The 17,008-nt window shown below is 44.7% G+C and overlaps 1 protein-coding gene across 2 annotated transcripts in view; it reads left to right on the top strand.

The window, feature by feature from the left end:
• Snx24 (sorting nexin 24) overlaps positions 1-16,698 on the top strand; it is a 146,470-nt gene extending 129,772 nt beyond the window's left edge. The window contains exons 4-7 of one of the 2 annotated variants that reach the window (XM_052155724.1): positions 5,881-5,975; positions 7,420-7,452; positions 7,955-8,019; positions 15,274-16,698. In XM_052155724.1, coding sequence (XP_052011684.1) covers positions 5,881-5,975; positions 7,420-7,452; positions 7,955-8,019; positions 15,274-15,341 — 261 coding nt within the window. In that variant the 3' untranslated portion in view covers positions 15,342-16,698. The remainder of the gene's footprint in view (positions 1-5,880; positions 5,976-7,419; positions 7,453-7,954; positions 8,020-15,273) is intronic. The other variant, XM_052155723.1, reaches the window with a different exon arrangement.
• The last annotated feature ends 310 nt before the right edge of the window (positions 16,699-17,008 follow it).

Raw genomic sequence — 17,008 nt, 5'->3', positions numbered from 1 at the left:
AAACAGAATATAAGATCTGATATTAAAGTCGCCCTGCGGGTAGTTGATTTCCTGGATTCTACAGTTTGGTAGTCATCCATCCCTCCATGCATCCATCCAAGCATCCATTTATTCATATTTAGAGACAGAGCCACGATAGATTGCCCTGACTGGCCTGGATCTCTCTATGTTGACCAGACTGGCCATGAATAGAGATAAATCTGACTCTATTTCCTAGAGTACTGGGATTAAAGCTGTATTCTACCACACCTGGTCAAAAATTATATGTTGTTCTAGGCAGAGTGACACACGCCTGTGCTCCCAACACTCACAAGGTAAAAACAGAAGAGTCAAGAGTTAAAAGCAAGCTTAAGTTACACAGTGAGTTCCAGACTGGCCTAGAGTCCGTAGATTTTAAAAGAGATTTGGGCCAGAAGGATGGCCCAGTGGGCACAGGCACCCGCCACCAATCACACACACACACACACACACACACACACACACACACACACACACACACAAACGTAATACATTTTTGAATGAAAATTTTAAAAGAATTTCTTTCAGAATTTCTTAACCAAAATCACATTATTTCTTTAGCCAATTTTTTCTTTATAGATTCTTCATTCCTTAAGTAGGCCTTTCTGGCATTCAGCTCCCCATGTAGGTCATTGGATTTTTCATTTTTATAAGACAGTCTGCAAAGCCCTGGGAAGCCTTAGCAGCCAGCTGTTTGAATTCTGTAAGTAGCACAAGTTCTGCCAAGGCACAGGCTAGACATGCCTTAGGGATGGGGTCACTTCAAAACAAAGACCGTTCGGGGCAATGGGCTCTTGGGCTGCACACCTGCTTCTTATTTTTTAAGATGGTTGCAATCTTCCTGAGATCTCTGTAACAGCATGTCTTTTAAAAATCACTTTGCTAGTCGGACTGCGGCTCATTGTGTGTGTTGTGACCAGGTTCCAGGAGGTGGCTAAGTGGGAGACTGAGGACCACAGAGCCTCTGTGAGCTTACAGGCTTGGGTCCCAGCGGACAGTCCCACTTACTGCCGTGAGGAGATATTGATTTTCCCCCTCCCTTTTCTCAGAGACTCCTCTGAAGTAGGTGTGGTGTGAAGCATCTTTCATAGGCAAGAGAAGAAAAACTGTCACGGTGAACTTTGTCACTCCCCAAATCAGACACTCCAGACCAAACTAGATGGAATGGAACCATTTAGAGGACTCCCTAAAACCTCCTGACTTCAACCTCACAGGGAGAACATGTATGCGGTTCATAGCAATCTTACAGAAGGAAATATGCGTGCTATGGGTGTATGCATGTGCACATACGTTTTATGTTTTGAAATGACAATAAAAAGATCAAGCAACAGTGCTCTGCGCTGTGATCACAGAAGGTTAGCAGAGTGGACTCATCCGAGCTTTCAAGATGTTCCCTTCCTGTTATAATTGGCTGCTGGGTAGGCTTGGCCCTAACTAGAATGCCAGCGTTCGATTTCACCGTGTCCTCAAGGAGACATGTCACCATTTATGCTGGCTTCAGTGACAATTTTCTAAAATGGAAACTCGTGGGAAATCATTACAGTGTTTATCCGTCCCCCTGTCGGACGGTGTTATCCTGTGATATTTTACCAGTGTTTTCTACCGCATGATGGCATCTCGCAGAGGTTAAGGCAGAACAGGTCCCTCTGTAATTTTGTGACCACATTTTACTTGCTGCAGAAGAAAGGATAACTGACAATTAAGTATTTGGGACGCCACAGAAAGAACATGTGCAACTAATCAATGCCACCCTTTGGGACCGTGATTTTATAAAGCTGATAAGGTGGAAAAATCGGGGTTTTGTGATTTGTGTTACATGATGATAATTGCACCTTTTCAATAAAAACGACATTTCTGGAGTAAACACTGAGCTGGCGAGGCTGCTGTACCAATGCCATTGTTTTTCTCCCCCATTCAGACAAGGGTTTGTAAGTGGCTTTATAGAATAGGACACACACACACACACACACACACACACACACACACCACTATGTAGAGAAAAATAATAAAGTTTGGCCTTTATAGAGCATACCTAGTTGCCCAGTTCTAATATCTAATGTATTACTATTGTTACACTTTGAGTTGTATATAGAAGACACAGAACTCAGAAGCAGTAAATGTAGAATGCTTCTTAGAGTGAAGGAATAGATTTTGGTCTGTCGGGAAGAATCCTTTACCATAGTGACTTGGATGCTTAGACAAATATTTTTAAGGACAGTCCAGAGCTACAGACAGTGGTGTGGACAGAGCGCACCGTCCAGTGAGGTACTGTTTGATAGACGGGAAGACCCCAAATAGGAAGCCAGTCCATCTTTTGGGAAGCTTGTGAACAGCACTGGTCTGTGTGTCAGGTCCAGGCCAAGTGTGAGCACTGAGTGATCTGACTATGCAGCCTCCTAAGATCCAGGGGTCCTCTGCTAGGCTGACGGGGCTTGCATCTCCTCAGAGGGAGGGGGAGGGAGGGAGGGAGGGAGACGGAGGGAAGGGGTGAGCAGGAGAGAGGAGGAAGTGAAGGAGTAAGACAGACAGACAGGCTGACTGAGACTTAGTTTTATCCAGTTTGTTTTTTTTTTTAACTGAGCCACAAATCACATATGACTAAGATCTGTTCACTGCACAAATAATCATCCAAATTTTCCAAGTGGGTAAAATGAGTTCAAAGTCAAGACAACAAAAAACACACAAAGGAAAGAGAGTGGAATCTCTCACATGCTAGTCGTGTGCCAGAGACTCCTGGAGATGTCTCCTCAAATCCTCACGAGAACCCTCTACGTGCAAGGATGAAGGGCGCAGACCAAGTCCATCTACACCATCCACGCGCCTTGCTCACCACACTGCCTGGAGAGTAAAAATGGATTCCATCAAAGATTAACAAAGACTAGTAATCAAAACCAATGAGGACATGATTTCATATTTTAAAATGTGATTTTTTTTTCAATGCAGTTGGGAGCTTATCTGGGGAATAAAGTTGGAGGATTTAAAGCAGATGGGTTCTGGGAAGATGTGGGATGAGTCAGGGCGTGGCTTTGAAAAAGAATCTTTGCTCCTGAGGCTGAGCGTTTCAGGGCCGAGGATGGAAATGGAACAGCTGGGAGGCCCCACTTGCTGTTCCATCTCCTGCATGAGATCATGTGTTTATGGCCCGAAAGGCTGAGTCGAACTAATTTAATTCCTTTTTGGCATCTCTGTACTAATTAATGACAGTTGTTTCATTTGTACATATTATATTAAATTAGGTGAATTTTTCATCTTTGGACTAATTCTTTTTTGTGCAAGGTTTCCTAACAGAGCTGAGGGATCCTTCCTGACCACATAACCAGAAGGCCTTGTCCACAACCTGGCATGCGCACGTGGGTGCCAGTTCCTTTATGACACTAAATGCCAGAGAGTAGCTTGACCATTGTTCTCTGGAAAATATTAATTGAGAATGTCCAAGGAACAAAAATAGGTGCTCGTAAGTTTCTAGAGTTTTCCGTATTTCTTTCTGCCAGGATGTCTTACCTAAAACAATGTGGTCATCTGTTTGGAGAACCCCAGGGAGAGTGAGCAGGATTAATTCCTGTCCCTGTGTGCAGTGTAAACAGCCTTTTGCCTGTCTTTTGTCATTAATGATCACGCTGTGGATGTAGCCAGTGCATTGTAAGCCAATCTGTCAAGGCAAATAAACAATTCACCTTGTTAAAATTCCCTAAATCTTGCATTAATAAAACCAAAGTAACCCCCTGAACACTCAAGAGATGTCTCCCTCCATACTGCAGTGATGGATGATATGTCCAAAGAGCCTGGAAATTAAGTAGTTCGGGTCATTAAAAGTGTCCCACACTTCTTATTGATTTAATTTATTTTAAAAAGGTAGGGGCGGAGATAAGGATTTTGCATCCTCCCTCATTTTTTTCTTTTAATTTTTTTTAAAATCTGAAGGCTACCACCTCTACAAGTAGTTAAAGCTATTCCTGGAGCAAACTGCATATTTATCACAACATTAAGTTTTATTATTCAAATGGCCGTTCTGTCATCCTGTTAGGCAGACATCTAGGAATTTCTTTGAAGCCTGTGTCACAGTAAAAAAAGTCCAGAACTTCTAGAACTACTGAAGCGAGCATCTCTGGGCATTCAGAAGGGGTTCCCTTGGGTAGGTGGGATTTGAGATAATGTCAAACAATTTGAAAGACGTGAACTGAAATGTAGGGAATTATCTCTGGGCAGAGAGCGTCCTCCCTCCTTCATCTTTCCTAGTTTTTGTTTTTCTCATGCATAATTAGGAAAAGAGTATTATATCTGAGGTGGGGTGGGTGCATGGATGGGTCAGCGGGAGGGAAAGCAGTCAGAGTGGTGCGGTACTTCAACCATCACCGCACTCCAAGCAGTCTGAGCTATGTGTATACCTCCTTCTTTACCCCATACTCCACTAAACACACCACCCTGTTCACTGCTGTTTCCCAGCACCTGATACAAGGATAGATCGTTTATTGAATAAGTTTAATCCATTTATTTAATGAATTAGAGTAGAATTCCCCATCACTCTACTTTTTCCTCTCTGTCTTTATTCCTTCAGAACTTTCTGGGACAGTGGGGTCTGTGAGGGATGGTGACAGCCCAGACACCCTAACTTTGAAGATGGGCCATCTCTGGGACCTAAACAGAAGGAGAATTGGGTACCTCAAGGCATAGGCAGGCCTGACAGCCCGTGTGGCCCTGATCCATGTCTATGGTCAGAAATGAGTGAGAGGATTCCAGACTTGTGAGAAATGGGGCTACTAGACATGGAAATGACAGTATGCCCAAGACAAACAGAAGCGATTATAATTTGGCCTAATTCTTTGTTGTTTATTCTGTATGTAGCTGTTATAGCTGTTCCTGAGATAACATCAGGTAACATTTCACGAATTCTCATCATTCTCTAGATAACATGTAACACAGTCACTTCTGACTGTAAACGCAACACTGATGAGGTCAAGGCAAGAGGATTGCTTTGAATTCAGGGCCAACCTCGGCTAGTTAGTAGACCCTTCTCTTCAAAAGACATGCCAAAGAGGAGTTATGTAGTCTTCAGTCCTTTGCCCTTGTTGGCGGGAGAGGAGCAGGCATCAAATGTGTAGTCTGTTGGCACATGTTAGCAGAATCTTTAAAAATGCATAAATATGAAAGTTCACTCCATACCCCCCGACCACGTTTCTCTTCCACATTGCATAATTTGGTTCTTTCTCAGCGTGCTGACACGTTTATGCCATTGTGCCAGCTCTTTAGCACAGCTAGTTAAGTGGAAGAACTTTATAGATTTTTTTTCAATAGATACCCTGATTTACACTTAGTGGTAAAGTTGTCACTGACCCTTTAAGTGGAGCTGTCCAGATGGCAATAAATGTCAACTGGTCCTAGTACAGAAGCAGGTGATAACTAAGGGCTTAGACTAAATCTTCCAGATGGGAAAACTGCAGGATTTCCTAAGAGCGGCAGTGTGCTCTGGAAATGTAAATACTTTATCATGCCATAGCAAGAAAAAAAAATTGATTTGTGGATCTTACCAGTGTTGCTGACATGCCTGGGGTTGGATCAGATTCTCTGGGAAGGCTCATGTCCAGTGCTTCCCCAAGTGAGCTGTCAGTGAGCATCTGAAGGTAGGAGACGCTTCTGTAAATCTGCCCTGAAGCACTAGGTAAAGTACAGGGTGTGTCATGCTGTAGAGAGATGTGTCCGCCCAACCCTATGATGGGTGGCATGGAGACCACTCCTCATATCACTTGTGAGGAGTGCTACTGGGGAGGACTTTGATAGACAGTTATGACTTTTTGATAGCATTCCTTTGATTGATGGCCTAACAGACTTCCCTCCCATTTCTAATTCTGTTTCTGTTTTTTACAGGCCGTCATTTTGGAAAATGAAGAGCTTCCCAAACTCTTCCTTGACTTCCTCAATGTAAGACACTTGCCCTCTCTACCAAAAGCAGAAAGCTGTGGGTAAGAACTGCTTTACGTGTGTGTGTGTGTGTGTGTGTGTGTGTGCTTTTTACGTTACCCCTCATGTTCCAGCAAATACCAAATACCGCAGGGCAGTCCGGCCACACCTAAGCGCTTGGTTGAGGCAGCGCCATCCCATCCCTGTGCTTATAGTGAGAAGCAGCCCTCCCAAGTCTTCATCTCCATCTCCGCAGCAGACGGTCCCGGCAAAGCCATGCTTAGGCATGAGGAATTCACCTGTCAAATAATGGTGTCACTTAGTGTCTCGGATGCTAATCATGGGTCCAGACAGTATAATTAAGAACAGTCCTTTGACTTTGCCTAGTATACATATTCATATAGCTTTCGAAAGCTATACTTTGTTTTTGTTTAAGTGTACGCATGTGCCTGTGCGTGCCACGTTTGAGGAGGGGGTGCCTGTGGAAGGCAGAGGAGGGCACAGAGCCACCAGAGATGGAGTTAGTCACAGGAGGTTATGAGCTGCCCGACATGGGTGCCGAGATCCACACCCAGGTCTTCTGGAAGAGCAATAGGTACCCTTAAGATCCAGGCCTAGCCGTCTGTCAGTCTCCATATTCTAAAGGTTTAAAGCTATAGATGACTTTAGAGATCATCCGTCCAACACGCCTCATTTGGTTGTTGGTCACAGTACTTAAGTGCCTTTCCCAAGCCTTACGCGTGGCAGAGCCTAGGCCTTCCACAGGGGCCTCTGACTGCTGCTGCTCCCTCAGGAGCTCACCAGTGATGGGCTGTAGTCCCCAGTCCCTGTTACCTGTGGAACTTGAGGCACAACATCAGCAGCAGCCAGAGAAAGTTCTAAAGAATGAAATCTGCAACAAGCCCCGGGCTGAGCTAGCCCCTGAAATCAGTCAGTAGCAGTGTGGTGCCGCCATTCAGTCCACAGAGACATAAGGCAAATCCAGCAGGGGAAAGGGCTTTTCCCATCTCCCGCTTCTGTCTCCAGACCTTCCTGAGATCAGACTAAACCTGGGCTGTCTGCTAAATGCAGGGCAGTAGACACCTGTCACCACTCGTCAGAACTGTTGACTCAAGGGACTTCCTGCTCACCCAAAGCCTGAATCATAGAGCACACACCAAGTAATCTCTGTAACCACTGTGTTCTGTCCCAACCCTCGGAGGGCAGGTTCATAGATACACAGAGGCATTAATAGTAACAGTGAAAACTGGTCTTTTTACTTCTATTTCAACCCAAAAATAGTAAACGGCCATATGATTTTTAAGTGATCTTCAAGAAAATTGAAATTGCCAGAGTCTTCCAGGCTAACATGAATTAGAATTAGTCACGGGGCCGTCCTGTAGCTTAGCACGGACTTTCATTTTTCTGTTTCCCAAACCAGTGCTAAGGATAAAATCTTTTGCTTAGTTGGCATAAATATTGGTCCAACTTACGTGATCGTCTTCTTTTCTTTTATAAACATTTCAGATCTTTTGATGAGACAGAATCTGAAGAGTCAAGGTAAGAGCTTAGTCAACCAAGAGTTACAGAGATCAATAATAAAACTGCAGTTTGTTAAGTTTGTAACTACCCTTGGAAGGCATGTTTAAAGTCACACTTCTCTTGAAAACCTTTGTTAGATATTGGTTTTAAGGTGATAAATTTGATAAAGAATTGCTTAAAATTAGGAATGAATGAATTAAGAGTCCCACATAGCTTCACACAAATGGTAAGAATCCTGTTTTACTTCTGATCAAATCACAGAGTTGTGGGAAAGTACTTTCCAGCAGTGGTATTTACTGCAGTGATGAGTGCCTGTCTCGTATCCCAGAGAGGAGTATTTGCAAGGCGACTGCAGCGCCCATAATTTCCCTCTGTGTATTTACTCTTCTTCACCCACACTGGTAGATGTGGAGACCTGAAGACGTCCCACCCAGCAGTTTGATCCCCTCAAAGCTAGTTTGTAGTGTTTTCTGTTTACCATCGTCCCCTGATGCTGACATGCCTGTTCTGACCTTTGCAGCAAGCTGTCCCACCAGCCGGTGCTGCTGTTCCTTGGGGATCCATACGTCTTGCCTGCAGCCAGCGGTAATCAAACCTGTCATCTGCTACAGCTCTTTACTGATGTGCCCCTGCACCACATAAACCGCGTTTGTAATACGGGTCTAACAGAGTGACATCGGTCCAGGGCTTAATCATCTGCCAATAAACCAGGGCTCTCGGTGTAAGAGACATTTAGAATTTTAATTGGGGCCGGCCTTTCAGGAGGAAATGTAATTTTTCTTTTTCTCTTCCTGGCCTATTTTGAATTAGAGAAAGAAGGGATAACGGTATTTATTTTTATTTTTCTTCCCCATTTTTGTGATGTTATTTAGATTGCCGCTTGTTTTTAATCTAGATGTGAGACTTCAGGCTCAAGGCTCCAACCCTTCTTACAAATGCTTCTTCCCAAAAGCCTCGTGCATTTATTGTAGGTAGACCTGTGTTCCTATTTAGATTTTGGTGTCTTTGATGGTTAAACTATGCCTTTTTAAGCTGTATATTTTAAATGCAACTAATTGATTTAAGTGTAGCCATAATCGATATTTTAGTTCACATATCCTTTTTCAGTTCCAGTTCCCGAGAGTCCTTCTCAAAGTGTACCTTCTATGCATCATTCCCAGAGGACATTCTCAGGCAGTATCTCATTTAATCTGCAAGCTGCCTTGTAAAATAGACTCAGCAGGTAGTATCATTGGCTAAAGGAAAAAAATTCCCGGCTCAGGAATGTGTCGACTTGCCAGGCTCAGGTGGACCGTTCGTTCGAGGCCTGAGCTCTCCTGTCTTTTTAGCATATCGAGTCTCCAGCCTCTGAGATTCACAAATATCACAGCCACACGAGAGCATAAAGGAGCCATTGTTTCTGTCAACAAGACCTTCCTAAGAGCCTGAGATGGGGACTGCTTCAGTAGCCTGGGGCTTGTATTAAGATCACCCACTTAGCTACCTGTAATGGAAAGGTGGCCAGGACTCAGACATACTTACTAACAGACTCTTCTGAGTGATCAGAGAGCTGCCACAGCTGTAAAGAATACGATTTCATGGTGGTCTTTCATGTGTGTCCTCAGGGTGAGGAACAGTCGCTTCCTGTGCTAACGTGTTTATGTCTTAGCTGGTGCCATACTAACACATTATGTTTAACAGCAATACTATAAGCCTAGTCTAGATTAAATAGAGTGCCATTTTTTAATAGCTGCATGCATAATTATCCTAGAAATTGTCTCTATTCAGATATTTCATGCACCTGTCCAAAGTTCCTGCAGCAGTAGGGAAAACCAGCTGGTGATTGGACAGGAATAACTAGGAGCTCGGTGGAAGGGTTGGGGGGACACATGAGTTATGATCCTTATATCTGATTTTTAAAATTTATTAATAAGCAGCACCTACCACATAGCATACACATTTACAGAGCTGACCAGACAAGCCTCTGGGAAGCAACGTCAGGGCAAAGGTGGAAAGCGGGAAGGCTGAGGCGTGTGTATCACTGCTCACTTGATAGTGCGGACCAAAACAAGGGAAATCCTATGGAGAATAGCTGTAGTTAGTGGGTTTGGTGGGCGGGAAGAACCGGGTGCAAGGGCAGCCTTCATGCTGTTTTCTTAGGACTTTGGCACACCCAGGTTTAGACATCCAGCTCCTCTGGCCTCAGAGGAACTTGACCTGCATCGTACTATGTTGTTAAGATGGTTTTTGGTGAGAGGAAGTCATTATTTCTGAGAATACTGAATGTGGAGATAGTCTGGAGATCTACAGACTCCCATTCACGGTCACTCTCATTACATTTCAGACGTCCGTCTAAGCATTCTTTTAGAAAAGGCTAATGCTCGGGGCTGGATAGGTGGCTTTATTGGTGAAGAGATTGCCATCCAAGCATAAAAATCTGACTTCCATCCACAGAACCTACTTTAAAAACAAAAAAAGCCAGGCCTGGTGGTGCAGGCTTTGAAAGCCAGCACTTTAGAGGTTCACTGACCAGCATGGCTGGCTGAATGACTGTACTGCCATCCACTGAGACCCTGTCTGCAAAAACAAGGGGGACACTTCTGGGAGTGACCCCGGAGGTTGACCTCCACTTTCTATATGCATGCACGCACGCGCGCACACACACACACACACATACACACACACACATATGTGTACACACACATATGTGTACACACACAGAGGTGGATAACTGGTCTATTACCTTCTTAGCTTTTAACAAAAGTCAAGAGAATACCCTCAATTTTAAAGATCTGTTTATTTCTATCTTACATGTATAAAGGTCTTGCCTGCGTACATGTATGTGCATCATCTGTGTGCCTGCAGAGGTCCCTGAAACAGGAATTATAAATGACTGTAAGTCCTTTTGTGGATGCTAGGACCCAGACCCAGGTCCTCTGCAGGAGCAGCAAGTGCTCTTAACCAGTGATCCAGTTCTAGCCCCCAAAGAGAACTCTCTTAACATCTTGTTTTTTAAAGGTTTGTTTATTTATTATATGTTTGTTTATTTATTATATGTAAGCACACTGTAGCTGCCTTCAGACACGTTTTCTTCTCTCGCTCTCTGGTCATGCCCACTCCAGCCCAAAGATTTGTTTATTTATTATATGTAAATACACTGTAGCTACCTTCAAATACCCCCAGAAGAGGGCATCAGATCTCATTACAGATGGTTGTGAGCCACCATGTAGTTGCTGGGATTTGAACTCAGGACCTTCGAAAGAGCAGTCAGTGCTCTTAACTGCTGAGCCATCTCTCCAGCCCCTCTCTTAACATCATAACAGCTTCAAAGGCATGTGCTTTTTTTTTTCCTTTGTCTTAACTTTTCTGGAAAATGCAGAACAACTCCTTCCGAGGACCCAGGCATCCTCAGAGTGGCTGGACATTCTGGACAGTTCTCCTCTTTGTCTTCCTAGCCCTTCCATCAGCTTTAGGTGTGTTGGCTACATCCTTTCCCTTCCAGCATGGTCTCACCCCCAGCCCTCCCATTAGACTAGATGCTGCTGGCTGAGTGTTTCCTTAAATAATCTCCTGTTTGTGGCCCTGAACACCTCATCTGTGCAACTGAGAGGCAGTATTGTTTTTTTCCAACATAGACACTTGTTCTGGTTTACAAGAAGTCTGTGGTCTACTCCAGAGCCTCTCCTCACACATTCCTTAGTTCCAGCTACTCTGCAATCCAGTCTGGGCCTCAAGTCTACCAACCCTGCAAACCCTAACACAGCACCTACCCTGCTCATCCTGCTGGCCCTGCTGACCAGACTCTACCCTCCTGGTCATCTGTCTTGCCAACCCTTCTCCCAGGACATCTGCTGCTTCCTCCTTGAATCTTCTGGCCTGTGTGCTTGGTGGGTCTGTCATCCCCCAGGCCTCATGTTGAATGTCACAGCTTTGAAGCCTCTCTCTTTGAAGCAGCCTTCATATAGCTTTGTTCTGTTGCTCCTGGCTATAAATGATCATTAGATAAACAAATACAAGTAAGAATATCAAGAAATATAACCCAAGTCATGTTCCTTCCCCTTACCTCCCAATGAGGTAAAGGTTTTCTAAAGGAAAGAATGGTTTTCTGAGTAAATCAATCAGTAGTGGACTTTGTACTGAATCATGCCCAGGACACAGCCTGACTCTAATATCTAAGGGACAGTGAAATAAACGAATGGGGTCAGACATAAAATGCAGCCATCCCGTCACTAATCATTAGGTTGACAGACCCTCCAGTCTCTTCACTTTTTCTCAGAGGACCTTGTCGGCTGTCTTCAGAAGTGGCTGCAGACTGTTCCCTGGAGGACATCCACACTGGCTTTTCCCTGTGAGGGACACATTCTCCTGGACACCCTCATAGCCTGTTCCTACCTCACCTCCTTCAAATCAGCTCCAGGAGCCCCTCGCTGTGAGCCTTCTTTCTCTTTCCCGTGTCCTGTAACCCATATGTTCTCTTTTGTCCTTGTGTCGAAGCCACTGTCCTGATGTAGAGTTACATAATGGGGTTTTCATTGTTGTTTCATGGGACTTTGTTGAATCCACTTAAGTAAATATGTTCATGATATAAATTAACTGTATTTAAGTTGATTTTTCAGATTTCAGATGGTAAAGGGTAACAACATACCACCTGAATGAAATGTTTGTTTGGATATTTTGCTGAAAATTAATCTATGGTTCAATTTATTATGAGAAATGAACTTAAGATTAGAATTAGCCAGACCATTGCTTCAAATACACAGATATATAGTGTATTGCAGGCTTTTCAAGATCTGATCTGTGAAAGTGTGTGTGTGTGTGTGTGTGTGTGTGTGTGTGTGTGTGTGTGTGTGTGTAGCAGAAAAGCACATACTACGGAAGCCAGCGTCATCATCTGGAGACAGCTCACTACTCATGTAATGGAGAGATTTGTTAAGATATTTACTTGTCACATTTGCTTGCTAGCACTGGTCCTATGGCCTGACCGGAGACCGTATGTTATTTCTATTTCCAGTAACTGGATGGGTGCACGGGTGTGGGAAAGGCCAAGCTTTACTGTGTGTCAGGCCCGGTCTGTGAACTCAGTCGCTCAACAGCTTTAGCCTGTGAGGACTGTGTGAGCGCTTCTTCATTCTTCACTCCGCTCAGCTGTGGTCATGGAGCTGGGAAGTGACCTCCCGGATCAAGAAATGTTTGCCAAGGAAAACTTGTCAGTGAGCCGGCCAGTCCCTTGCCCTTGCCCTTGACTAGACTCAGAAGTATCTCCAACTCAGAAGGTCCCAAACTGAACTGACAGGCTTCTAGTTCACCCTCCTTCTTCCATAATCCTCCTGCTGAGTGAGACAGAAATCCAAGGAGCACCTGGGATGACTTCCGTTATTACTATTTTTCTCTTTTTTCCTTTTTTTAAAAAAAATTATTAGATTTCCTTTATTTACATTTCAAACGTTATCCCCTTTCCTCGTTTCCCCCTCTGAAAACCCCCTATCCCATCCCCCTCCCCCTGCTCACTAACCCACCCATTCCAGTTTCCCTGACCTGGCATTCCCCTACCCTGGGGCAATGAGCCTTCTTGGATACAAGGGCCTCTCTTCTCACTGATGTCTAACCAGGCCATCCTCTGCTACCCATGTGGCTGGAGCTATGTATCCCTCCATGTGTACTCTTTGGTTGGTGGTTTAGTTCCTGGGAGCTCTGGGGATACTGGTTGGTTCATATTGTTCCTCCTCCTATAGGGCTGTAAACCCCTTCAGCTCCTTGGTTCCTTTCTCTAGCTCCTCCATTGGGGACCCTGTGCTCAGTCCAATGATAGGCTGAGAGCTTCCCCCTTTGTATTCATCAGGCACTGGCAGAGCCTCTCAGGAGACAGCTATATCAGGCTCTTGTCAGCAAGCACTTGTTAGCATCCATAAATAGTGTCTGTGTTTGGTAACTGTAGATGGGATGGATCCCCAGTTGGGGCAGTCTCTGGATGGTCTTTCCTTCGGTCTCTGCTCCACACTTTGTCTCTGTATTTCCTCCCATGGGTATTTTGTACCCCATCTAAGAAGGACCAAAGTATCTACACTTTGGTCTTTTTTCTTGAGCTTCATGTGGTCTGTGAATTATATCTTGGGTATTCCAAGCGTCTGGGCTGAGATCCACTTATCAGGGAGTACATACCATGTGCGTTCTTTTGTGATTGGGTTACCTCACTCAGGATGTCATTTTCTAGTTCCATCCATTTGATAGCAGAATGGATACAGAAAATGTGGTACATTTACACAATGGAGTACTATTCAGCTATTAAAAACAATGAATTCATGAAATTCTTAGGCAAATGGATGGAACTGTTATTACTGTTTTCTTATCCTTCCCCTGCTTCTCCCCTCTCCTTTCTTCCAGCCCCTTTGGTGAGACAAAGTCTCACTATAGACTACATAATTTACAGTCTATATAATCCACGTTGGCCTTTATCCTGCGGTCCTGCCTCAGCCTTCAGTTCCTGGGATCACAAACATGCCCCACCCCATCCGGCCTAATCCTAATCCTTGCCTTCTCCCCTGTGCGTGTCATCAGGCCACACCCTCGTTCCTCTATGCATCCACTTCTCTGTGTCCCGCATCCGGATCTCCCTCTGCGCTGCAGCAGGGACCACATGTATCTGTGTCCACCTCACACTGCTCCAGCCCGTTCTCCGAGTGGCAGTCGGTCTTCAAAACTTCATCTTAGCTCACTTCACTTAGATCCCTCAGCACCCTCAGTATATGTCTGATAGGGCGCTAGGGCGCGGACTCCCCTGAGATCTTCTCAGGGCTCACCCAGCACCTTCCTCCCTCACTTCCACTGAGGACAGTGAACCCCCAGGCCCCCTTGCCATAGACTGTACTGTCACCTTGTATTGCCCTGGAGCCTTCTCTGCTTCTCTGATGGAGCTCAGTTCCCTTGTGCCTGACTTGACATGGGGGTAGCCACTCTGTAGGGAATGGATGTATGAATAATAAAAGTATTAAGGTATTTGGTCCATTTGCATAATAATCCGAATCTATTGGGCCATTTGCATAATAACTCCATTCAGAGTGCTCAGTTTCACCTAACTCCAGATGTAATTGTGTGCACATCAAAGCTTAGACATAATAGCAGAGCCGTAGGAAGACCAAGCCCCCTGCACAGCCCCCTGCACAGTCCACAGTACTTTACCTGCTCTGACACTAGAAACTGGCCCAACATACTGTGTATACTGCTGTGTTTCTTTTATGCCTTCTACAGAAATGAGACTGGTTTTTTCAAGTTTGACAGGATGACTTTTGTTAGAACTTTGCCCTTTCAAGTTAAAAAGACACGCCCTGCCTTTCTGTCCTTGAGAAGCGTGCCCACAAGTGCACACACAACCTGGACTGAGTACCTCCCTAAGCCTCAGTGGAAAAACCGCAGCCACGTGTTCCCAGTGGAAATCTTGGAATTCCTTCAAGTGTACTGAGATTTTGTTAGAAATTGAATTGCCAGAGTAATCCATCTTCCTCGGGAGGAAGATCCAGATAAAGACCCTGGGCCTAGAGGCGTTAACCATTAGAAGAGCAGCCCCTGACTCGATACACTACAACTCTGGTTGTGCAGTCCTGCTGTGCCTGGTGGTAGCCAAAGCGGCCTCTGGCTGGCAAGCACAAATGGTAGTGCCCTTTGCCCATGGGTAAATATGCCCAGGTGGTAGCCCTGACCTCTGACACTGTGGCCTTGACCTCTGACCTTCTTTCTCGACCAAGGGCAAAGGGCTCTCTTATGTGAACTCCAGAGAGATGTGGTGACTCTGACCCTTGGTCCATAAAGCACAATTATATGTTCTTGATGAATGTAAAGAAAAGCAGCCTTCCTTTTGTTTTTCAGATTTTCCAAATGTGGTCATCGAAGGAGTTCTTCATGGGATATTTTTCTCTCACCTGCAGCCCAGGTAGAAACCCTACCCGGTTGGAAGGAGCTGAAGGGTGGCAATGCCAATGGCGAGGAAATCGATATTTCTGCCATGTTAACTGAAGCCACGCGACGCAGTAGCTCTAGCTAGTGGGAAAATTCACAGTCCTCGCTTCCTTTGGAACAGGGACATTTCTATTAGAATGGTGCTTTTAAAATTAGAAATTGGACCAGGGTGGGGTCAGTTTAAGACCAATTATTTGAGAAGGAAGATTACAAGGGAAGTCAGGAAAGAAGCCCACAGGGGATTGCGGGGAGCGCCGAGTGTCACAAAACAGAGCCAGCCTCTGCTTCATTCGCACTATCTGCTAATTGGAAATCCTATCCTGAGTCAGACTGACACTGAGCAACTTCAGTGGCCTTTTGTTCAGACCCTGGACATGCTCATCTCTGCGCCATGAGAGTTATCTCAGCGGGGGATACTGTATTCTGGAGTGCGGGCACCGGAAGAGTATCCTGGAACCCACTGTGCCGGACTGAAGATTCAGTTATACTGACAGTAGAACGCGTTTTCGTTTCCATTACAGTGGAGATGCCTCCCACCTACAGATTAGCTGCCAGCACCAGTGCTTGAGATGAAATGGAGGTTGGGACAACCCTTGAGAGCACTCTAGAAAGGCGCTGTACCGGAAGTCTGACCTTCCTCATTCTCTCCCTGTAGTCTTGGAAAGTATGAGTGCTCCTCTGAAGACCAGCTGACACCCCTGGCGAAGTCCTAGGGGCCGTTCCATAGAAAGTGAATACTCAAAACACTAAAACCAGACTGCAAAATTCTTGTCCACCGGAGTCAGACGTGGGAAGTCACAGTGGCCACAATAGGAGCAGAAGGACTATTCGTGGCAAGGTGTCCTCAATGGTGTAGACCCACGCCCCTGTCACAGGCTCTGGTGGCTTGTTCAGGTTCCTCTTCGCTGAATCATGTGTGGATTAAGTGAGTTAGATGCTCGATGCTGGCCCTCCACTGGACGTCACACAGATGGGCATCTTTCACTTGGTGGTGGAGCAGAGCGTGGATGTCCTACCTGTGTGTCTGTGCTGATGAAGAGCCTATGAATTTTCATAAATTTAAATGTGGGAGAAATATTTACAATTAAAATACCATGTCATGAATTTTTATTAGAGCCTAAACCTACAGATTGAAAGCCTGCTGCAAACTTTTAAAAAATAACATTTCTATGATGGATTGTATAATCACATGTTGGAAATAAAGTAACCAAGTGTTATCAAAAAAAGAAAAACTAAATAGTGAAGTACTAGAGATACTTTTTAAAATGTTTTTATGTTACTAGCTATTTTGAGTTAAATAAAAACAAACAAAAGTAAGTATCTGAGTTTGTCTTTTCCCAGAATTTACTGGAAGCACAGTGTCTGTCTCTTTCCACAGATACAGAGAACATAAATACAAGCTGTGCCATGTTGCACATGGACGTGGATTTCTGATCTGGTAAACTACCTCATCCATTGTTATGCTAATTAATCCTAATTTAATATTTCATAATTTACCAAATTAAAGTTTTTTTAAATAAAGAGCAAACATATAGTGGTATGGTACTCAAAACACCTTTTAGCTGACAGTTGACCTTTTAGCTGGCTCATGCCTGTGATCCCAGCACTTGTGAGGCAGAGGCAGGAGGATTGCTCTAAGTTTGAA

The sequence above is a fragment of the Apodemus sylvaticus genome, chromosome 13 (genome assembly GCF_947179515.1).
Source record: "Apodemus sylvaticus chromosome 13, mApoSyl1.1, whole genome shotgun sequence".
Classification (NCBI taxonomy): domain Eukaryota; kingdom Metazoa; phylum Chordata; class Mammalia; order Rodentia; family Muridae; genus Apodemus; species Apodemus sylvaticus.
The sequence above is the reverse complement of the archived record's forward strand: the minus strand, read 5'-3'. Positions and strand labels throughout refer to the sequence as shown.